The following is a 24,579-nucleotide window of genomic DNA, read 5'->3' as shown; positions in this document are numbered from 1 at the left end:
ACACTCCTTGTCTATCAGCCCAGCCTCACCTGAGACCACAGCTGTAGTTAGCATTCAATAGCTACCACTCCTGGCTCAAAGTCAGTGCTGCCTCTATAAAATAAAGATCCAGAGTTTCAAGTGGCAGAAATAATCCACTGCCCCCCTGAAAAGAAAACCACTTCCAGACCATGTTCCCCAAAGTCTTTGTGACTGTGGCCACAAGCAGAGCTCCTTCTGGGTCCAAACTAAAAACAAAGGCACAGAACCTGAGAGAAGACAATCCTCCCTGCCACTGACAACGGCCCCGAGGGCTCAGAGCAGCCACTACCAGAGCACATCTGCCAATCAGAGCAAGAGTCTCACAGATCAGCAGAGAAAGTGCTGGGACGGTCTGAAAAAGAGCCGGAGTGGAAAAGTGAACAAACCAGGCACTCCTGGAAGCAAGTGGAGGAGACCTGTGCAGAGACTGAGCTTGCAGCCACGCACTGGCTGTACCACAATTGGGAACACGTACCTCTGCAGTCTAAGCCCTGGAGGGTAAAGGACCCCTAGCAGCCCAGTGGGGGTGCCCCAGTAGGGACAGACAGAACAGGCATACACTGGGATGAGGCTTCCAGTAACCCTGAAGCCTTCTTGGCAGGGCTGTAGCACCTGCAGCTCCCAAGCTGTAATCACCAGCCTCATTTACCTTTGCCTCGATCCTCAGAAGGACCTCCTGGGGCATCCATTTCTCTGTGCTCAGAGGTTCCCGGCCCATCATGCCAGGGGCGCTTTCGGGGTGGTAAAGATGCCATGTCCATGCCTTGGAGAGAAGAGGACCGTTCTCTGCTAGCTGGGGAATGACCATCGTGAGGGGGGTGGTCAGGGCGGGGAGCATCACGGAAATGTTCATGTCCTGGCCCTAAAGTAGGAAGCACAGATCCACAAGGCTAAGAGTCTGACAATCTCATTATATTTAAGTACATTCACGCATGCTCAGCTGCTCAGTCATGTCCGACTCTTTGAGAGCCCATGGACTGTAGCCCACTAGGCTCCTCTATCCATGGGATTCTCCAGGCAAGAGTACTGGAGTGGGTAGCGATAACCTTCTCCAGGGAATCTGCCCGACTCAGGATCAACCCAGATCGCCTGCATTGCAGGTGGATTGTTTACCACTGAGCCACCAGGGAACCCCATATTAAAGTACCATATTAAAGTACAATGTGACCAAAAGGAGACAGAAATTATACTGTTAAGTATCAACTTGAAAACAAATATTCATTCATGCAAGAAACATTTCCTAAATACCCGCCATAGGCCAGTGACATCATTGAGTACACAGAAAGGTCAAGATTAGGAATCAACATACCCCCTTAAATAAGAGGAGTTGGAAGGTCCAGAAAAGTGGTTCTCAGATTTTTTAGTTTCAGAATGTCTTCACACTCTTAAAAATTATTGAAGACCCCAAAGAGATTTCATTTATGAGAGTTCTAACATCTGCCATGTTAGAAATTAAGACTGAGAAAACTTGAGTTCATTTAACTATATTTTCCAAAAACAAAACTGTTCAGTGAAGAGTGGCATTTTGACCAATCTCTTTAATATCTGGCTCAGCAGGAGAAAGTCCCCACCTGCTCCTGCATTCAGTTCACACTGTGGGTTGAAGATGTGAAGACAACCCAGCCTCCCAGGGAGAGGTGAGTTGCTGGAGAGAGAGCCCAGTGGGCCCCTGGGAGAGTCCTCAAGCCACACTCTGAGAAGGGTCGGTCGGGGGAACCCTAAGGCACGGGCCGCTCTACTGCCTTACCTGGCTCTCTATTTCCATCCCAGGAGTCTGGCTTCCGTCCTCCTTCAAAGCGAGGGAACTCATCAGGAGTGGGAAGCAAACCCTTCCTTCCTCCTACACAATGAATCAAAACACCACCACACTCACAGACTATTCCAGGGGTGCTCACAACCACCCAACTTCATCCCTGTCCTTCCCAGACCCACAGTTCTCAGCTTACCTCGTGGTGTACCCCGACCTCGACCTCTGAGATCTCTTCCTCGGGCTGTTTCGTCAGAAGCATCAAAATTCTCCTCTGGTCCAAAGTCTTCAGGCCCAGGAAAGCCATCTCTTCCTCTGGGGGGAGCACGGCCCTCATGTCTTGGGGGTGCTCCTCTTCGGAAGCTGTTAGGAAAAAACAACAGGATATCCAGCTAATGGAATACCTTGTAGGTCCAAGTTCATGTTTCAAAAAAGCCTAATTATGTGAGGAAATATGATACAATGTTGACTGAGAGAAAAACAAAACAAAATTACGTATTTTTTAAAGTACCCATTTTATAATATGGCAGGTAAAAACGGGCAAGAGGGAAATGTACTAGAATGTGGGGTCATTTTAATTTTCGTTTAGGCTTTGAGGAATAACAGTGAGCATTTTTAAAGTGCTTATCTCATGCCAAGTGCTTTACAGTGTATTATTTCATTTGTTTTATTCTCACAACCACCTTATGAAAGTGACTCTATTCTACCCATGAGTATTTACACAGGACTCAGACAAGTCACGTCACATGGTTAAGTGTTGGGATTTGAACTCAGCCAGTCTTGACACTCAGTGCAGGCTCTTTACCTCTGCCTCCCAAATATTCTTCATTTTACCATTCACATTTTTATATATAAACATGACTTACACAATCAGAAAAGAAAGGGGGAGAGACAGAGATCATTAGAGACCATGCCTACTCACTGTACTTGACTTGTTTGGGGGCATCTGTTCTGCCATCTGCCCTGGCCCACCTCTCTACTCAGGGGCAGGCATGGGGCCGTAACCTGCACCAATGGCCCCACCCACACCTGCCTGATGGACAGGAAGGCATCTGGTTTGTGGGTGGCTCACCACTGGCAAGCTGACAATCTCATGCCTGGGCTAGTGGACCATTTCACCACCTCTCAAGAATTCTGGAACTGGGGAACTAAGTGAGCCAGAAGTGCTACTGAAGCAGGGCCATTAATGAGGGGTGCCAGAGCTGCAGAAGCCTGTGAGGGAGCAGAAAGAGGGGCCTGCCAGTAGGAAAGGTGCATGAGCAACCAAGAGAGGCCACGGAAACTGGAGAAAGGGGCAGAGAGGGGCAAGGGCTTAGGGCCCACCAGGCCTTCTGCTTTTTCCTGAGTTTCCATTTGTTTATCTTATACTCCAACATTTTGAAACATTTCATACTGAGCCAACAAGTGCCCATACATTCTTCACCACAATTCACTAATCGGTTCTTAAGATTCTGCCACACAAACCTTGTCTTTTCACCATCTATTTACTAATTCACTTTCTAAGCCTTTTCAAAACCAGCTGTGACATAATGCTTCACCTCTTCATCCTTCAGTAGATTTCTTCTAAGGACTTTCTCCTACATAACAACACTACTATCATTCTAAATAACATGGAATAGTATTTAATACACAATCCAATTTTAATTTCTTTGTCCTCAAAATGTTCTTTATGGTTGTCTTTACAGTTTTCAATCATACACTGTTATTTAGTGGTCCCATCTCTTTGGTCTACTTTAATCTAGAACAGTCCCCATCTTGTGTTTTATCTTTTGTGACCTTGACTTTTTCATTTTTATTGGAATAGACCTTGACATTTTTGAAGGGTCCATACAGGGGTTTTACATAACATTCCACAATTTGAATTCTTCTGATTTTCCCATAATTAGATTCAGGTAAAACATTTCTCTCTTATACCTTCACAGTGATGCCAGTCTGTCTCACTGTTTAGGATGTAAAAGTGATATGGCAACCAAATTTCACTGTTGTAAAGGTCTTCTTTCTTCTTTGCAATTAAGTAATCTGTGGAGTGATACCTGGGCAGTGTGAAAATATACTGATTCTCCACAATCCTTTTATATGATGGCTTTCTGCATCTGCTGAGGATCCTTCCCTGAATTAATTATGACACTGGTTGCCTACAATAAGTGATTTTCTAAGTCCACATCTGTAACTTGCTGTTTTACTGTAAAAAGAGCTTTCCTTGTTTCACTCCACCATCCCAGCTATCTAGGTGCATTCTTAATACCTGTTCTGTAACTTAATGAGCCATGCTCCTGCAAGCCAAGGAGGGGTACTCCAGGTGCTGGGAATTAACCACTTAGGGTGAGGGTGCAATTGACAAGGGGAGAGAAGTGGAGCAGGAGTGTCAGCAGAGGGCGCTCCTCCCCCGAGGCAGATTCAGGGAGGCGGCCCCACACAGGGCAGGACTCTTCCCTTGTCCAGGCATCCATTACACAACTGCCCTGACTACAAAAGGACAGAGGGAATCTCATCTGCCCTACTTAGAAAATAGTTCCTGTTACGGACTAAATGTTTTTGTCCCCTCCACAAAATTCACATGCTGAAGCTCCGTCCCCCAAAGTGACTTTGGAAATGGACCTCTGAGAGCTATTTAGGTTAGATGAGGCTCTGCAGGTGGGGCCTCATGTGGGATATATGCTCTAATAAGAACAGGTATCACAAAGAGCTTGCTCAGTCCCTTTCCATCATGCAAGGACAAGGGGAGACAATGCCTGTCTGCAAGCCAGGAAGAAAAATCTCATCAGAAACCTATACTGCTGGGCCTTGATCTGGGACTTCTAGCCTCCAGGACTGTGAGAAAAATCAATTTCTGTTGTTGAAACCCCTCAGTCCTATGTGTTAGCTGAGTAGTTATCTGCTAATGAGCTGACTCCTCTAAAATGTATCTCCCTCTATAACAGATTCATGTATTCAACAGTCACTGGGCACCCACAGGGCATCACCACTATTGCGCTAGGCTCTGAGGACCTCCCTTTAGGAATATGCCATGCTTCTGGGAGATAAAAGTGATACACAGATATATATATCACTTCATGTCAAGGACTGCTAAGTACTCTGAGGAACATAAAGCAGAGGAAAGGGACAGGAGGAAAGATCCAAGTGCAAACACCTAGGAGACTGTATTCCTGGCGAAGGAAAAAGCAAGCACAACATGAGCAGGACACGTCTGGCATGTCAGAAGAGTACAAACTGTGGACAGCACGAGTGTCTAGGTGGGGGTCTCTCACTGACACATGAAACAGAAGACAAACTGAAACAGAGTAAAATCTGAAACTTTGCACAGACACAGAGATTTAAGAAATCAATGAAAGTTATGTTGGTGCCAAAGCCACTGGAAATGGGACTCCTGCAGATATAAAAAGCCACTTCAAAGACTGCATACTTGGATATCATTTAGTGAGCTCTTAAATCTTTTTATTAAAAATTCCCCTCCAAGAGCTGCTTCCCTTGACCCCTCCATTTTCCCCTCTCTGGACGTTTTATCAGCCACTCTTTTCTAACATGCCCATGAGAATGGAGATCACCGATCTTCACCTCAATTACCTACTAGCAATAATAGCGTGATGAGAAAAGACATGGGAGAGACGACTGTGGCAGGAGGACAGGGGTGCTGGGCAGCACAGCACGGCTCTGCAGCTGGATGGCCAGACCGGGAGCGGCTCTTACACGTACTATCCGTGGAACCTTCCAAAGTCAAGCAACTGCTCTCTCAGTGGCATCCCTCACCTCTACAGGCTGACAGAAACACCTAAGCTCACGACTCATTGCAGCAATTGAAGGAAGTAACATCTGGCACACAGTAAATACTCAATTATTATCATTGATTATTTTGAGTCTCACTTGAGATTTCACTAATTATTGTTTTTTACTCCCTACTTCCTCTATTCATTTTTTTTACCCCAAACAAGTCAAGTGTCCAAGTCTGACCTCAGCCTATTAGAACAGCAAGATTATTCTTCAGCTTGATTGGGTTTTGTTAAAATCTTTAAGCAATTACACAAAAACTATCTACTCAATAATTCCTTTATTTTCTGTCTAGATCTCTGTCTCATATTTCATCATTCTAACCAAGAGAACCTGGAGATTTCTATTTAAATCCAAGAAACTTTATAGTACACAGGCCTACCTATCTGATTAAAAGGACCAAGAAATAAGCAAAAAGGAAAAGATTTCTAAACTGCAGAGATAATAAAGAACCAAATAGACGTGAAAAGGCATATTATATTAGGTCTAAACACAAAACCTAGAGAGGGGAGGGCACTCTCCCCCCAGTGAAGGAGGAAAGAGATCCATGTGGACAGAACAGATGGGAAGCTCCAGGGAGGAGGACATGGACCCATACAGTGTCTGGCCCACCTTTCTTCTCTGCGCCCTCGGAACCGCGGGTCCTCAGGGTCCCGGGGGAAGCGGTCGTCTCCAGGTCTGCGGCCTTCCCAGGCCCCTGGGGGGCCCCGGGCTGCACCCCGGGCATCCCCCTCACTGAACTCCCTGTGGTCAGGGGGGAACGGAGGCCCAGGGCCCCCACGCCTCCACTTCTCTTCTTGTGGTAAAGGGCCTCCTCGCCCCTCAAATTCTCGTAACCGGTGGCCAAAGCGCTTGTCGGGGTGGAAGTCGTCTGGTCTGCTGAAGTCGTCAGGGAATTCGGGGTGAGGGCCGCGCCTATCAGGGGGACCCCTGCAGTCCTGGCTGCCCCGGAAAGGCCCCCTCTCGGGACCGTGCTCAGGGCCGCTGCTCTGCTCGTGCCGCCTCTCTGACATTGGGCCCATGTGATGGTTTGGAGGGCCGCGCGAATCACCTAAAGGAAACAAAACTGATGTTTACCTTGTCTTCCAGGAGTCCTGTCAACACAGGTCTGATTTTCAGCATCTTAAAATTTCAGAATGCGGTCTTTTATTGAGAGTGTTTTCCCTCCTTGGTTCCCAACATACTTAGGAGACAAATGTCTCTAAGGCATCATATAATGAAAAGAACAAGGGTTTGGGGATATAGATTTCAACTTCATCAATTCACTGGCTAAGCAACTCAACAGCTGCAGTGCAGGCTCATTTAGAACACAAGAACATCACAGGTATAAGGATAGCTTCCCTTCCTGCCCCCATTCCCTCAGAGTATTGTTGGGCCCACTGCTCCACAACTCCAGGGAACTCATGCTGAAGGTCGGCCAGAACGCCAAGTAGACGGAATTCATCTCTGCACTTGTAACAGCCTGCAAAGCCCACCACAGGGCCACTGGGCCCACGCTGCCCTGAGGTCTTTCCTTTAACTTCTAGTCCATCTAACTTGATTTGTTTACTGATGCTTTGACTCTTAACAAAATCCTCTGTAGCGTATGTGGAAGCATGGGCCTCTCTAATAACTGCTGGGTGACCAAACAGCCCTGCTGTGCTTCAGTTTCAGGGTTTGTATAAACACTTTTTCTGCATTCTTCATCTACAGTATCATCACCATTCTTCACAGACAGTGTTTGGAAATTAAAGATTTTTTAAATAAATATTTTAATATATGCTGTATAGTTACTGAATAAAAATGCAAAGAGACCAATTACACTTAGTTTATCTCCTAACTGTAAAGGGGTTTGTTTTCCTGGCTACTGAATAATGATGACCGCAGCCCTCTTTTCTGTCAACATACAATTTAAATCAAATATTTAAGGTACATAGCAAAAGGGACACCATTGCTTCTAACTTCTAAAAATGTCACCCCTGCACTTTTCCCAGCGATAAAGACAAACTTCCTTTCCTTACGTCATAGTCAGTCATAATCCTTACCCTCCCAAAACCTTCCTCTTTCATTTTTATTCATTTCTCTTAGCCATTTCAATTGCTCATCATTCAACATGGGTAAAAAACTTGGAAATTTCAGTATAAAAACACACCATGAGAAGTGTTTTTCTTCTAAAAAACACCGTTAGACGAGTCTCCTCTCTTTAGCTTTCTCCACCCCCTCTGCCTTCTCTCCTTCCATTAAGCCAGTCCTCCTATGCTGAGGAAAAGTGTCTTCGAAGCTGCCTTTTTGTTCAAATACCTCAAGGCTCACTTCTTCCTGGTAAACAGCCCCTCACTTCCCAGTGTGATCCTGCAGCTAATGGCTCATTCTCTGACTTCAGGTACTTCAGAGTGGTGTGACCTCAGACACTGCAGACCTTTGACCTGAGGAAGCTGAACACATTCCATTTGGACTTACCCATGAATAACAATCCTCCCATTACCTCTACCTGCTTAAAAGTACCCTGGCTGCTCCAAGGAAAGAAACCCACCACTACAAATTAGAAGGGATGTGGCCGCCGGTGACGGGGCGGCGGCGCTGGTTAATCCAGTAGGGGATGGCAGGGCCACTTTCTCGGCTCCCCCTTCTCCCTTTGGTCCCTGGGAGGAGAAAGAGAGGAGGAAGACGGAGAGGGGCGGGGGTTGGGGGGGGAGTGAAGAGAAAAGGGGAAGAGCAAGGAGGAAAGGGAAGTAGGTGGAGACAGACACAGGTAGGGGAGAGGGAGAGAGGCAGGCTCTCAGTTTGCTGATGGCTGTACCTTTTGGGTAACAGACTTCTTTTCTCAGGGTCCCCAGATCCAGAGATTGGCTCTTGATGCTTTCTTTTTCCCTGGTGGTCACCACTTCCACATGGTAAGACTAAAAAAAACATTCTCCTAATTCTTTTACCTCTACCTTCCTATTTCTAACAACTCGCATAAATTCACAACTAAGCTTTAAATTCCCAAAGTCCCACGCTGAATATGCTGACAAGGACTTTGCCTAACCTGATCAAATGGGGGCAGAACCCTCACATGTACTAAAAGGTGCTGTGGGCTTAGCCAATTACACCTGAAAAGGGGTCTCGTTCTCTGTAGTGATGCCTCCACGATATTCATGATTCTCTGGTGTGTTCCTCCATGAAAAGGCACACTGAACGTGCAACTCCATCCATCCACGTCCCTCCCAGCCCCACCCTTTAACTGCCTCCAGCCGCCGCCCCTCCCCACTGCACTCCTGCTCTTCCCACACTCCTGGGAGAGCTGAACACCAAACAAGGCGGTGGCTCCTGCACGTGCCCCCTCTTGATACTTAAGGTTGATTCTTAACTTCCACTGAGCCTACACTGACAGTTCTTAACTCTGCTTCTCATAGTATCCACAACCTGAGACACAACACACTGGAACACAGCTTTCTTCCTTTCAGAGGGTACAGAACAATGCAACCAGGAAACACTGTATGACACAATTTGAGGGGGAGGTAGGGGGTAGTATTAGAAACACTGCTAAAACATCTGAATTCTTTATCCCATCAAAAATTCAGAAACAGGTCAGTTTTCTGGCATGGTAAAAAGATACACTTGCATCGGATTAACACAGGAACCACTCCCATTCCCAGGAGGACAAGGCTGGCTTGCAGCACAGGCCCTGCTCCCAGTGGCTGTCCAAGCAGTTTCACCGCCCGCCTCTGGTAGTGAGGAGTGGTGCCCTCTGGACAGCTCAGGCTAACCAAAGCAAGTCTATGAAAACAGCATAAGGCAAAGCTATGACCTGAACTGACTATGCTCTTATTTTTCCTAGAGGTTCAAATGATCACATTCTGTCAATTACTTACCAGTAAAACTACTGAAAAATTTACCCAAAGGAGGTAGAATATAATCTCTTATTCAGCCGAGCAGATATTTACCTTTGTTAGGGCCAGGTCCTTGTCCAGGGTTAAGAGGGGGGATGCGACCTTGTGCTCCCTGCTGCCCTAGTCCTGGTATCAGGGGTGGGGGGCCTGCATTCTGTCCTTCCTGAAAAGATGTGTTTAAAGCAGGGGTGTGAAATCAAAGGCTTATGCTTCATGAACAGCAATTGTATCATAATGTGACAAGATAAAAACACTAGGTTGCTGCAAATCTTCCAGCAATACATAAACAGCTAGCAGAACTGTCCTTATATCAGGGGGAAGAAGATACTTCTCTGACCATAATAAAAGGAAACACATATTTTAAACCTGCTGATAGGTTTATTTAAAGCTAGATCTTTAGTTGTAATCCCAAGCCAAAACCTCAATGGAAAGTCGGAAATCATAACATAAAAACAACCCTCTGCACAGAGATGGAATTTCTGGCCAAAGTAAAGACCTGGAGACCTTCCAGGACAGGTAAACTCTGCTCTTGCATCCATGATCCCTTTCCAGCTACAGAAAATAATTCATCCTCTCCAAAGGTTATGACCAGGTTTACGGGAGCAGGAGAGTAGGAGAGGGGCCCCTGCTGAGCAAGGCGCTCACTCACTGCTCTCCTTTCACTGCTTCTCTCTACTGTCTAACTCCCCTGAGCCCAGCACCCACTGCTGGCTCGTGGGATCGTGGGCTCCTGGGTTCTCACAGCTTCTGTCTGACATGTACTTGCTGCTCTGATCCTCATAACCGCCTTGCTCTGCAGCCCCAGAGCTCAACCCTAGCTTGTTCCTAGTCCTAATATTCTGTATTTTTACCTAGCCATTACTAAATTCTGAATCCCCACACTGTCTAGTCATCTCGGATCTGGACTCTTGACAAACAAATAATCAAATACACATCTAGTCATTCCTTCATATAAAAAATGCATTAGTGACTGAACCTACCATCAACAGCCAAACTGCTTTCCCATTCCAAACTGCTTTCCCATTGCAAACTAGCTACAAGAGCAGCCCTGACAGGGCTCATTCACAGCTCTGCACCACGAACTCAGTACCAGGAACGCCCACATTCCTTTGTTTCCTTTGCCTTTTACTGGAGGGCAGCTCTTTTCAACATCTTCCATGTTATTACCTTAACACTTGAAAGCAATTCCATTAAATTTAACCAATTAGAGTGACTGATTTAAATAACTGACCTGGTCCAAGTGAAGAAAGTCAGATAACAGCATAAGAAATATAAGCAAAGCTTTTCATCAGACAACTTCTGAGATGTGAAATGCTCTCTAATGTATTAATCCTCCATTTCCACTCCAGTATTTCTACAGGTAAATTAAATTTTAGAGCCATTTTGCTTTTCATGTCTAAAATCTTCTACTATACAATAAAAACATTAAATTGTTCCCACAGACCTGTCCTCTGGAATCTGACATGTTTATATAATTTCAGTCGCAAAGTGATAGCTAAAGTTCATCATATTTTTAGCCTACAAAATGAAAACTGTTCATTCACTAACATAAGGTTAGGTAGGTAAATATTATAAATATTTATAATATAAATATAATATAAAAACCCCGAGAGTTGGTGATGGACAGGGAGGCTTGGTGTGATGCAGTCCATGGGGTCGTAAAGAGTCGGACACGACTGAGCAACTTAACTGAACTGAATATAAAAAACACACAAAAATATACACTGTATTAATAAAATATAAAATATTTTTAAGTTTTAGGACAGTTCTGGATGGTAAACTTAGGTTTATTAAACATCCTAAGTTCTGAAATGTGCCCAATAAATTCTGGAAATAGATTCAGATGCCATCAGATTCTTCATTGCTATGCCATTTTTAACTTCTGGAAGATGTGCCGAAGAGGAACGTAATCTAGTTTTTAATTCGGTGAATCCACTGGTCACCTTCACATTACAGACACACAGAGGTGGTGTATGTTTTACACACAGCATCCACAGCAGGCCCTCTTCCGCAGGAATCAAGTGCTTTTCAAAAGGTGAGGACTCAGGGAATCAACAGTGGTTCATTCACTCACTTTGGCCCATGACTGACTTCAAGGACACAAACCAAGTTGTTCTTACCCAGATAATTCTTTCAGACTATGAAATTCAGTAAAACATAAAACCCCACAGAGCCAAACAGTGTTCAATCCACTCATGCCCATGCATTCTTCTGTAATTTGGCCCAAGGAAACTGAACTTCCACTACCTCTCAAGCACAGCTCAGCACATGGGTTTAAAAAAACTTGGCTGACAATAACAGAATTCTCTAAAGAGGGCCAAGAAAATTTCTGCAAAAATACTTCTTCTTGAAAATATTCTTATATGTGAACTAAAAACAATTTGAAAAGAGTTTCATCCAAAGGGTCACCGTTTGAAAACATGCAATTCTGAACTCGTATCTCTAAAAGTGTTCAATGAAATGAAAATAGTGAGAACACAGTCTACAGTATCCTCAAGAGGTAAACATCCCAGACTATCTTAAAAGTAGAGCCGGCAGGCAGATCACCGAGTGGCTCAGTTGTCTGGAAGCCCATGAAACACCTATGAAGTCAAGAGCCCAGAAAAGGGAGCAGAATAGACCTGGAGCCCCCATGCTCCCTCCTCAGCACCACAGCTCTTTTAGAGCCCTGGGACAAATACGAACTGTATTCAATTGGGCGTCCATCTTTTCTGGAAGAGGCTGAGAGTAAAGATTCTGTTGCAATACATTTAATGATCTACTTAATTACTCATTTCTTTCTTCAGCCATGATGCTATTCTCAAGCCACAGTCGCTACTTGAGATGTCTACACCAGCTGTTCCTTCCTTTCACAGCATTTTGAAGTGCCGCCTCAGTGCGGAGTATATTTTCCCAAAGTGTAATGCCTACAAGTTGGAAATAAGTAATACCTGGTTGAAGGGGGCCCGGGGCCCATCACCTAGCAGAGCTGTTTTCTGCTGCTGGAATGGTATTGGCCCTTGAGATGGATGTGGCCCTCTTGCCGGGTTCTGCTGTCCCTGAGGTCCAGGGGGCCCTTGCATGCCACCCTGGGGTGGAGGTCCCAAAGAGCCCTGGGGCGGCCCCTGCTGACCTTGTGAGCCTGGAGGCCCCCTCAATTCCTGGGGAGGGCCCAGCATCGATCCTTGGGGTGGAGGGCCCTGCATGCCTCGCATCTCCTGAGGACCTCGCATCTCCTGAGGGCCATGTCCCAGCAGTCCACTTGGAGGATGAGGTCCTCTCATCTCTTGAGGTGGGTGACCCAGCATCATCCCTTGGGGAGCAGGACCCTGGTTCTCTCGGGGACCTGGAGGACCCTGCATTCCTCTTGGATTCAATCCCATCAGAGGTCCCTGAGACACAGGACCTTGGATCCCTTGAGACCCTGGCCCGCCTTGCATCCCGTGAGGATGGGGAGGTCCTTGCATTCCTCTGGGACCAGGTGGTCCCTGCATACCTTGAGTACCAGGAGGTCCCTGAGGGCCCAAGTGACCCTGGGGACCAGGTGGGCCTTGGGGGCCTATGTGACCTTGTGGGCCAGGTGGGCCCTGAGGACCCATATGACCCTGAGGACCAGCATTACCCTGGGGTCCAGGTGGTCCTTGAGGTCCCAGAGGGCCATGAGGTCCAGGATGCCTTTGTATTCCCTGGGGCCCATGCATGTCCTGAGGCCTTGGCAACCCCTGGGGCGGTCCCTGGGGCCCTTGTGGTCCCATGAATCCTTGCGGCCCCCCACCTCCCTGATGCAGTGGAGGGCCTTGTGGTCCCATTTGTCCCTGTGGTCCAGGGGGTCTAAACTGTCCCTGTGGACCTGGAGGCCCCATTTGAGCCATGTTCATTGACAGCTGCTGAGATGGATGAGGCTGTTGAAAACCTTGAGGAATCTGAGACATTGGACCTTGTCCTGGAAAGGGCTGGGGTCCCAGGAGAGGGGTGCCAGATGAAGGAGGAGGCTGAATCTGCTCAGCCTGTTTCTGTGCAAGTCTTTCAATTTTAAGTTGCTAGAAAGAAAGAGAGAAAAAGCATGCTAATAAATATGACATTATTACTATCCCTTATTTTGTTTGGGGACTCTCAAAACAAACATAAGACATTATTGATTGACCTCTTAATACCCCAACAATAACTAGAATCCATATGATATTCAGATGTTCTGAAGGTACTCTGGCTTCCAGACTCTAAAATGCTTCTTTCCAGGTGCTGGGAAACAGCAGCCAGGACTATTTATATCCATCTTGATCATGGAAAGCCCAGCAATTTACTAGTATTTTATCATTCTAAGTAGCTGCCAAGGTAGGAAAAATAAGAACAAACCACCTGCTCTAAAGCTAACAGAAAATTCTTTTCATCTACGGATAAATATGTGACTCCAAATTAAAACTGTTGGTTTTACCTTGTCTATTAAAAATGTATGTTCAACTGAGGTCTACTCATTGCTTGACTGGTCTGGTTTTAACAGTCTTAGAAACAGGATTCTGCTAGAAACTAGCTTCCTAATATAGCAATTACTGCTCATCTGACCCATGTAAGAGTTCCTTTCCTTCTCCTCAAGAGCAGATCAATAAAAAAAAACATTAACCACTACTTTCTTAGATCATCCTGAATTCCCTCAAGGGTCACACACCTCCAAAAGTTGTGGGTTGGTGTACTGTAATGTGGCCATCTCTTGTTCGATTTCTGCTTGTGTTTTTTTCTTCTCTTCCAATTTAATGTCTTCTTTTCTGTCATTCAATACCTCGTTTGGGGCAGGAATTGGAACTTTATTTTGCATCCATGCCTTGGGAACGAAGAGAACATTAAAGTATATCCTAAGTGTGTAAATTATAACAGAATGTAAAAACCATTCTATAATATCACTAGCTCATTCCAACCTGGTGAATACAAGTTCATGCAGCTGGCGAATTATCTTCATTTCTAACCCTAATTCTCTAATTCTTAGTGACACAGGAATAGAGTTAGGCAAAGCACATTACTAGGTAGAAACTGCCAAGTTGAAAAAGCTGCAAGATTTCACAAGCTATTAAGATGCAAAGCCTGCCCGCCTCTTCAAAAGGGCATGTGCACTTCTGCACATTGTGTGAGGGACAGAGTGGAAGACAGAAATAAACATGTTGAAGAAGGTCCACATACTCTTTCCACTCCAAGTCTCCTTTCTTCTTCCAATAGCTTGGATAATAACAAGGGGGTGAGAATAAAAGAATACCCAGAGAAGATTCATGACAAACTCAGCACTAACTGCAAAGCAGCAGATGGAGGCTATGTCTAATAATGCCTGAAATACGTGAAGAAAGCTCCAGAAAGTCTACAGTACAGACAGACATACCTTCCACAGATGAGATAATACAAGGGAGACTCACCAGTCCCCCAGCGCATGAGGAGGGCACGGGGAGGGGATGAGGGTGCCCTCGGAGTTGCTCACCTGCTGGAACTGAGCAGGGATAGGTTTTGCGTACGGAACCTTCTTCTGAGGCACTTTTTTCTGATCCTTCTGCATCACCTCCTCCATTCCCCAATCTAAACCTGGAATTGTCATTTCAATTTCATTTGATTCATCTTTCCCTGCAACCAAGAAGAGAAGCAGTTAGCCAAGGAAATGAAAGAAAGTGGCCACCTCATCAGTGAATGTATTTTGGAAAGAACAAATTCTAAATATTATACAGTTTATATCACTTTTATCAATGTTTCTCAACATACATCATTTTGACATTTTCAAAATAACAATATCACAATTACAGGAAATAGGTAAAATTACAGAAAAAGTTAAATTTATAGGTACAACTTCTCTTACCCATCTGTTCTTGTTCCATAGCTAATTTTAGTTGTTCTGGTATTCCCATCCCTGGAATTACTGCCAGACTGTTAGGCTCAAGGTCATCTATAAATAGGAATATGGCCATTGTCAATAGAGATTTCATAAATGTAGTGGGCCATTACAATTAACACTTTATAAAAATTCTTAGACATTCATAAATCAATCAACTATAAAACTAAAATTCATTTTACATAATCTTCTCAATACTTAACACTTTTATTACAGAATATCATATTTCAAAGAAGAATAAACATGCGAGAACCTCACCATATTCCACTCCATCTTCAGACATTCCAGGTAATAGGTTGAGGTTGTATCGATCTCGCATTTTATCACCTGGTCGGTTTCGGGTCCAAAATTTGCTGTCAAAATAAAAGTATTTGGAGGGAGGAGGAGAGAAGCAGAGTTTCAGTGTATTTCTGGGCACTTAACAGTAGTACTAAGTAGTCTTCTGGCAACAACAGAGTTTTAAAATGCCTTATTCTAAAAATGTTTAATGTAGAAAGATTCAAATAACAAAATCATACTCAATACTCAATCTCCTTGTAATATACGTATTTATAAACCACTGCGAACATGTCGTTAAAATAAGTTAGAAGATAAATAAATACATTCATCTTTGAATGAACTAAATATGCATTTATCTCCAGCTGCTCCATAAACACAGCAATTCCTTGTTACTTTTGACGTAAAGCTTACCTAGTATGGTCATTTGAGCCTGAGCAGAGAATATGTCCAAGGGGATGCCAAGCCAGACTCCAGATCATTCCTTCATGGGCCATCTCCATTCCACCCACTTCTTTCTCTACTCTGTAAGGGCACCACAGAAAGCAGTCTTTTTCACAAAAGTTATTCAGTTTCTCCTCCGCCAAAGAAGGTACTTTCTTTTAGGGTAACACAAAGCTACCAAACTTGGTAACTTTGAATCTGGTCAATTCCACATGTTTCAGAGGTACCAAGTTGTGATCAGTAACATCTTTCCAAAGAGCAGCTCAGAGGGGAAATGCCTTAGAAATTACCTTATCACAGGAAACAAGGAAGTTGGTCTTCCTCTCCCTTTATGACTTCCACAGCCAGAAAGAGAGGTGCTATGTTTTCTATTCCAAACTGGCTTTACAGATACAGGACATATGAACACTCAGAAAAAAATACACCACACTCTCATTTTTTTCACTTTCAGGTGCGGTCTTCATAAAACTTACAACTTCTTTACGTAGTGAGTGCCACATACCCAACATGCCAAAATAACAAAGAGCCATCAGACCCTCCACTGGCAAAAAGTCCTTCATGAACAGGATGCCAGGCCACAGCTGTAAACAAGAACATAGAGAAAGACAAAATTATTAGGATGTCAGAATTCTACAGTAATAGAATGAAAAGCATATCATAGCCACTGACCTGTAGCTTCTTTCTTATGACCTCGGAAGACTTGAAGCTCTTCTTTCAGATTTCGGATGTCGAAAAGTTTACAGAGGTGGTCACGTGATGCTGTGAGTAGCCAGTTGCCATTGAGATTTAATTTCACTTCCATTACTGTGTTTTTATGGGCATGACTAGAAACAAAGTACCAAGAAAATAATCCTTGGTCAGAATTCAAAACAAGTGTAAACCAATGGTCATTTTTCTTGAAAAGCACATGGTAGTCAAGATGGCAAGAAGTTTGGCCTAGAAGTAATAACGCATGTGACATTACAGGACTACAGTTAAAATATACGCGGAAGAAATAGGTCAAAGACAGAAATAATGTCCATTATCTAAGCAGTTTTTACTGACCAATTTAAAACAGCAGCAGAACTTCAACTGGGTAGAAAACTTTATCTGTGAAGCAAGGAAAGCACTTGGACACATCAATTAATATTCAATAAAGCTCATTAAATTTTATAAATTCGATAAACTGCTCTTATTAAGTCAAACATTTAAAAAGAACTTTGAAAAAAATAAAATAAAATAAAAAGAACTTTGAGACAGTTTGAGGGTTAATTTGAACTAAAGACTCTGCAACTACTGAGGCCAGGACAACACACGTCTCCTAGGAGTACCATTAACAAGGTGTTCTATTTGCTTGTGGCCACTGGAGCTGTGCAACAAGGCAGCCTTGCTGCCAACCAGCTCACTCTGGACATGGCTCAGTTCTCAATCAGAGGGACTAGGAGACAGCTGCTTAGTCAGAAAAAAAAAAAAAAATCAACAACATATTAAATGAACTGTGAATATTCACAGATGAGTCAACGAGAAAATTTTACAAGTGGCTGCATTGTAACTAAACACCTCAGACAAAAAAAATGAGAACTGATTTAAAAACAGAGGGGAAACCTCTCTCTGAGGAGCTGTAGGGAGGAGAAAGGTGGGCTGTCTAACACATGGCACACATATCAACTCCATACAGTGCCAAGTGTATCAACGTTATGAGTAATCTAGAGTGGTAGTAATAACCACCTCCTCCCGACCCCTCACCCCCCGATACCCAAATTAAATTCACATCAAGCCTGACTTGCTGAGGAATTTAGAGAGAAACCACATTTAATGAATAAAAGGCCTATAGATAAGAGTCCATCTACTGTCTACACTACTTTTTCAGGAATACCTGAGAGGAAAGAAGGCTAATAGTTAACAATTCAGTCAGCTATGCTCCCCTTTTTTGAAGGATCAAGGTGGGGTTCCTATCACTTACAGTGTTGCAAGACTCTGCCCAGTCTTGGGATCCCAGAACTTGATTGGCTGTTGACTATCTTTACTTCCTGAAACAACTAACCCTTTGGTTGGATGCCAGTCTACACACTTCACATCAGCACCGTGCCCTGTCGGAAACAAGTTAAGATAAAAACCTAATCAGCATAGATATTTAAAACAGGACTCCATTCTCATTTAAACCAAAGTAGAGAAATCTATTAAACATCTTGATCCTAGTGCTCAGTCTTCTTAAACTTTAAAATGCAACATCCCCTTCTATGCCACAATGCACAGGAACCATTTCTCCTCTAGATCTATTCTCACCTACTTGCTGGTAGGCCAGTCAAGATTTTGTGGAAGCTTTACCTCTCAGGCCCCTGTATGTAAAGCTTTTCAAACTTTTCATGATCTTCTATGTATTATCCTAAGTATTAGAAACAACTCTTGTTCACTTTAGCTTTCCTACTTTGCAGTAGACCCTACAGATTGAAAGTTATAAATCCAGACATCATCACTTTCTAGACCTGACAATAAGAAAAGCATTCCATCTCTCTGATACCATTTCGTGAAATATGGAATGAGAAAAATAATCCCTGCTTCACTCACACTTATGTCAGATGAGATGATAATAAAAGCTAGAGAATCAAGTGCTCACTGTATGATAGGCAGTGTATGAAGCACTTACAAGTATCACCTCTTTAAATCCTCACAAAATCCTGAGGAAAGCTGTTCTCCTCAACAAGAACAGGAGCTGAAACCTGAACCCAGTCTCCTGGATTAGGGATAGTAGTTCTCTTAACCACTGTGGTTACTTCACAAGCGTATCAGACTAAGCTTACTAAAAATCACTAAAGCAAAAAACAGAATTTACAAAACTGAAAAAAAAAAAAAGAGCATGATTTTCGAAAACTTGGTTGCTATACAAGAAGAGCCTCTAGAGTATTTTATATAGCAAATACACTAAGAAGCAAGTGGAGAAAGGTAAACAGCATTTGAAAGAGCTCCATCTCTAACCTGGATCAAATCCGGCTTCTATGAAGTGGGAAGGAGGAAGGATACAGAAGAACAGAAAAATCGGGAAGGAAGGAAGGAAGAAGAGATGGTTCTTGAGGCACTGGAGAGTGAATATGCACCATGCAGAAAGGGAATTCGCATCTCAAATAGGCAAGGACTTAACTAGAGACCATCCCTGTGCTAGTAAGCACTCGGAAGATGCCAACTATCTGGAGAGCAGTTTGGCAATGTGTATGAAAAAGCATGAAAAAAAAGTCTGTCCTACAACCCAATAACTCCATGTCTCAGAAATGATCATAAGGATATAATGTGTGTCCATAAAATTTGATTTGTGAGGATATTTACTGATATCATTTATTTTTAAATGCTCTTGAGTAGGAAATATACTACAAATTAAATTTCAGTATGGCATATGTGCTCAATGGAATATGATACATCTATTATAAATGATTTCATAGATAACAGCATGATTAAAATGATCATGATACTAAGTTTATTTTTAAAAAAACTGTGTATAGCATTCCTGATGCCATCACTGTAGAAGGCAAACAAATTAATAACATGAGGGACTGTGTGCACAGCTACATAGAGAAAAAAGGCAAGAAGCCTAGATACCAAGCTGTTATAATATTAAACTGAATAGTAATTTCAAGGTGATTATTTCTCTGCCTTCTGCTTTTATATTTCCTACAATAAATATATATTATTTTGTAACCAACAAAGGGAAAGGGGAGAGAGGTTTTGTTGTTCCCTTAATTTTTTTTATTAAGAACTGAGGATGGAAAAATTGGATAGAAATATAAATCAAGCTCCCAGCCCCTTGTTTGCCTTAAGAACTTTAAATGTCATTAATAATTTTATCCTTAAAACATATGGCTATAGAATTTTAAAACTTTATGGGTCACTATCACCTAAAATTATATATTATATAGATATGTATTTTTACCAAATTTGAGTAGAAAGCACATGAGAAAGTATTTTTTTAATGTGATACACTATGCAAAAAAAGTTCATATTCTCAGCAGTCACCTCTACCTCACTTTCTCTGAGACACTTTTACTACATAAAGTAAGTGTATCTGTTTAAAAACATATGTGCAAAAACAACCCCCTCAAAAAAAACCCTATCAACCCATAAAAAAGGAACAACAAAGTATATTTTAGTTGCTTTACTTTTGTTTTTGGAAGTTTTCTAAAATACTTAAATAGAATTCAAACAAGTGAGAAATCCCATTATCCCTTTTTGTTAAATGAACTGGAAAAGAAAGTGAAAGTGAAGTCGCTCAGGAATGTCCGAGTCTCTGCGACCCCATGGCCTGTAGCCTACCAGGCTTCTCGTTCCGTGGATTTTCCAGGAAAGAATACTGGATTGGGTTACCATTTCCTTCTCCAGGAGATCTTCCCGACCCAGGGATTGAACCCGGGTCTCCCGCATTGTATGCAGACGCTTTACCGTCTGAGCCACCATATTCATATATATATCACTGCTGCTGCTGCTACTAAGTCACTTCAGTCGTGTCCGACTCTGTGCAACCCCAAAGACGGCGGCCTACCAGGCTCCCCTGAAGTTAAATTGATCTGGATTGATTCTTGAATATTATTTTATTGGCCACTGTCCCTAATAATAAAAATAATACCACTAGCAAACACATATACTCATGTGTACTACTCTAAGCAGAGTATGTATACTGAGCCATAATTTTACATCTGATTACGAAGCACAGATAGGCTAACTAACTTGCCCAGAATTATACACTTGATATGTGGCAGAGCAGATATATGAATTCAGCAAGCTGGCCCCCGAGCCACTGCTCGTCATCTATTCCCTACTGCCTTATTACATGTGAAAGGTCAGTTTGCGAGTTACAGAGGAAAACAAAAATATGTACCTTCCTACTGAATATTTGCTTTTCTATGCATAAAGACTCACCAAAGGATGGTACATTTCAGACAGGGTACTGGAATACAAGTGGGACTATGCAAATCTTTACATTATTTTATCTTTGAAAAACGTACATATATTATCTACTTAAAAAATAAATACAAATAATCTAAGAATTTACAAAAAGTATGTGTAGCTTGCTAACCTTTGTGGCTTAAACAGAGAGAGACGCACACACACACACAGAGGACACGTGCATCTGCTCACGAATGCAGACAATGTGTCTGAAAGGACGCGCAAGAATGTGGCAATATTGACTGCCACAAGAGTGAGAGCTGGGCACGGAGAGGGCAAGAGCAAGGACAGCTCACTGCAAATCATTTGGTAACTTTAAAATACTGAAAACAACTGATCTTCAGAGAAAAAACTTCAGTTAAAAATTTAATTTACTTAATGGATTGATTACCTTTCTGAAATCTTTACAAGTAGCATAAATCATTTTCATAATTTTTCATGAAAAAGAAGACAATAAATAGATTGAGCTGGCATAGAAGGAAACTAATATGCAACTGATTCCTTCCCCAGGAAAACAAGTTACTGAATTCCCAATGAAGAGACAAAAACTACTTCAAATGATGAAATTCTACCCTCTCCTGTCAATATGACACATTTAGATCCAGAAGAATCAAACAAGTAGAAATTTATCCTAAGAAAATAATTTTAAAGATTTTTAAAACTTATTTTCAAAACATGGTATTCGAAGCCTTGTTCATAATAGTAAAAAAGTATAAAATAGTTTAGAAATGGAATGACTGAATCAACTGTGCCACAGTCCCAAAACAGAAGAAACACACAACTACTGCAATGAAGCTTCTGGGAACAAAGAAAAATGCTCATGAAATAAAGTGGACTTATAAAAAGTACACAGTACATGCACAAACCATGCATGTGCTGTAAGGATGATTGTGAAAATGCACATAAACAATTATTACACAAATGTGCATACAGATAAGCAGGAAAGGAAAATTACAGAAACTGTGAGAATAAAGGTAAGATTTTTCCATCCACGTTTCCTAAAATATTGTGGTTTTAGTTGTAAATAACATGGGTAGATACTGTGTGTATGAACTTTCTGATGTGCTCTAAAAATGAGAAAAAAATGCAAGCTACTTTGCTAGGTAATATCTTATCCATCAAATTGGCAAAAATTAATTTTGGTGACACAGTGTTAAGATAGTTGTCCAGTCACGAAGTTGCGTTCGATTCTTTTGCAATCCCATGGACTAGCTCTTCCAGGCTCCTCTGTCCATGGCACTTCCCAGGGAAGAATACGAGTGAGTTGCCATCTCCTTCTCCAAGGGATCTTCCTCACCCAGGGGTCGAACCCATGTCTCCTGCACTGGCAGGCGGATTCTGTTAATGAGTTATAGACATTTTATACATAACTGGTTGAAAAGGAAATTAGGACAACTTTCCGGGGGCTTCTGGCCCGATCAAAATGTTATATGCTTACAGCCTTTAATTCTGTAATCCCTCTGGTCAGAATCTACCATATGACTGCAGCTGTAAAAAGCACACCAAGATTTATATTTAAAGGTATTTATTGGACCTTATTTGAATTCTAAAACTGGAAACAATCTATATCAATAAGGGGCTATTTAGAAAAATTTAGGTACATCAATATAATTGAATACAATACAGCTATTAAAATTGAGGTTGGAACTGAAAGAGGAAATGTTTTGGAGTGACAGACTTTATAACTTAATTATGGTGGTGGTTACAAAAATGAAGCAATGGGAAGGAACTTTTTGGAGGGACAAAAATGTTATGTATCTTGATTATCATGCATATATTTGTTAAAATTCATAGAACTGTACACCTAAACAGGGTAAACGTTACCATGCTACTGCTAAGTCGCTTCAGTCGTGTCCGACTCTGTGTGACCCCATAGACGGCAGCCCACCAAGCTCCCCCGTCCCTGGGATTCCCCAGGCAAGAACACTGGAGTGGGTTGCCATTTCCTTCTCTAATGCATGAAAGTGAAAAGTGAAAGGGAAGTCGCTCAGTCGAGTCCGACTCTTCGTGACCCCATGGACTGCAGCCCACCAGGCTCCTCCGTCCATGGGACTTTCCAGGCAAGAGTACTGGAGTGGGGTGCCATCGCCTTCTCCAAAATGTTACCATAAGTAATTTATATCTCAATAAACCTGGTTTCTAAAATCTTAAGCAGAAAAGCAAGGTGTAATTTAGCTCCATTTGTAAAGAAGAAAACATAAGCTGTTAACAGTTTAGGGAGAAGAAACAGTATGGGTTTAAGAAGCAATTTACTCTTCTATACTGATTGAAATTTCCAACATGTGCTTTTATTACTCTGTATAAAGGCAACTGCCTCTGGTTTCCTTCTAGTCAAAACTCAAGGGACTGACTGATGCCAGTTAGCACCTGTGTTTGTCAGTACGGAACTAACCAATGCCTAGGGTCCCAGGGAGATACACTTCAGAGCCTCGGTGGGAATGCAAGTTTTCATTGAAAGCTTTTGGACTTGGTATGACTGAATTAAGTTCCAAGATATTAAAGGTCTTGTGACCTGGCATGCCATATATAAAAACTTAACCTTATATAAATTATTATCTCATGGAAAAATGACTTGAGTCCCAAACACATGGCTTATCAATTTCAACCATTATTCCTACAGAATGCCTTTACGATAATTTTTATCATTTCAAAGATACAGAATTTCAAGACAGAATCACTCAAAGTCCTTTGTTATCCGCAAACATGGAAATTTCAAGAATGCAGTATTTTTAATGCTAAAGCAATTAATACATCCACATGACAACTTTTATTGGCCTAGTGACCTAGATATTTTAGTAGTAAAAACATCTTGCTAATGGCTCAAGATTTTAGGACTAAAAACTTTTTGACAATGAAAGACTAAGTATTTTTTAAAGCGACATTTAAATGTTTCAGGTTTAAGCTTATAAAAAATACAAAGATAAAACTCTCAACAACACCAAACCTGCTCCAGATACTATAAAGGAACAATGTGTAGACCTGTAGGGGACTGACAGGAGTCTATAGGTAGATTGTAGCAAACCCATACAATCATCATTAGGATGGCAGAGCTGTAAGAAGCCAGTGATGCTCTAGGATCCCTGAGAAAGGTAACAAGTATCTCGGTTGCAGTAGCAGTAGTAGGGTTAGTTGCTCAGTCGTATCCAACTTTTTGTGACCACAAAGACCACACACAGACAGAGTAGCCTGCCAGCCTTCTCGGTTCAGGAACTCTCCAGGCAAGAATACTGGAGTGGGTAGCCGTTCCCTCCTCCAGGGTATCTTCTTGACCCAGGGATTGAACTCAGGTCTCCCGCATTATAGGCAGATTCTTTCCTCTCTGAGACACCAAGGAAGCCCAGCTTGGCTGTATTTGACAGCAACTAGAAATGGAGGCTGTGCTTGAAGAAAGATTTCAATATTGATACTTGGAGGTACAACTGCCAAATTCTAATATATCCCAGTTGCAACTCATCAAATGAAAAATAAGACTGTCATGATAAATCTACATGTGAGACTCCCTTTGAATGCTTATAAATACTTACAAATTTAACCTGCACTGTTCAACATAGTAGCTATTAGCCACATGTGCCTATTTAAATGTTTTAATAGGTCCCTCAGTCACACTACCAACATTTTAAGTGCTCAACAGCCCCATGTGACTAATGACTAGCATATTGGAAGCATAAATATAGAATATTTCCATCACCACATGAAGTCCTATTGGACAACACTGATTTAGAGTC

General features: G+C 42.4%; 1 protein-coding gene across 3 annotated transcripts in view; it reads right to left on the bottom strand.

The window, feature by feature from the left end:
• The window catches only part of WDR33 (WD repeat domain 33), a 114,395-nt gene that overhangs the window by 1,748 nt on the left and 88,068 nt on the right, over window positions 1-24,579 (bottom strand). For 2 of the 3 annotated variants that reach the window (XM_052660918.1, XM_052660935.1), the window contains 14 exons: window positions 17,886-18,012; window positions 16,613-16,767; window positions 16,446-16,524; window positions 15,914-16,024; window positions 15,482-15,576; window positions 15,191-15,277; window positions 14,822-14,961; window positions 14,027-14,179; window positions 12,315-13,403; window positions 9,439-9,547; window positions 6,146-6,584; window positions 1,968-2,131; window positions 1,769-1,861; window positions 671-883 (listed from right to left, as the gene is read on the bottom strand). In XM_052660918.1, the coding sequence (XP_052516878.1) occupies window positions 671-883; window positions 1,769-1,861; window positions 1,968-2,131; window positions 6,146-6,584; window positions 9,439-9,547; window positions 12,315-13,403; window positions 14,027-14,179; window positions 14,822-14,961; window positions 15,191-15,277; window positions 15,482-15,576; window positions 15,914-16,024; window positions 16,446-16,524; window positions 16,613-16,767; window positions 17,886-18,012 (3,054 nt within the window). The remainder of the gene's footprint in view (window positions 1-670; window positions 884-1,768; window positions 1,862-1,967; window positions 2,132-6,145; window positions 6,585-9,438; window positions 9,548-12,314; window positions 13,404-14,026; window positions 14,180-14,821; window positions 14,962-15,190; window positions 15,278-15,481; window positions 15,577-15,913; window positions 16,025-16,445; window positions 16,525-16,612; window positions 16,768-17,885; window positions 18,013-24,579) is intronic. The other variant, XM_052660926.1, reaches the window with a different exon arrangement.

This window comes from Budorcas taxicolor, chromosome 2, assembly GCF_023091745.1.
Source record: "Budorcas taxicolor isolate Tak-1 chromosome 2, Takin1.1, whole genome shotgun sequence".
Lineage (NCBI taxonomy): Eukaryota > Metazoa > Chordata > Mammalia > Artiodactyla > Bovidae > Budorcas > Budorcas taxicolor.
This window is presented reverse-complemented; position numbering and strand designations above follow the sequence as displayed.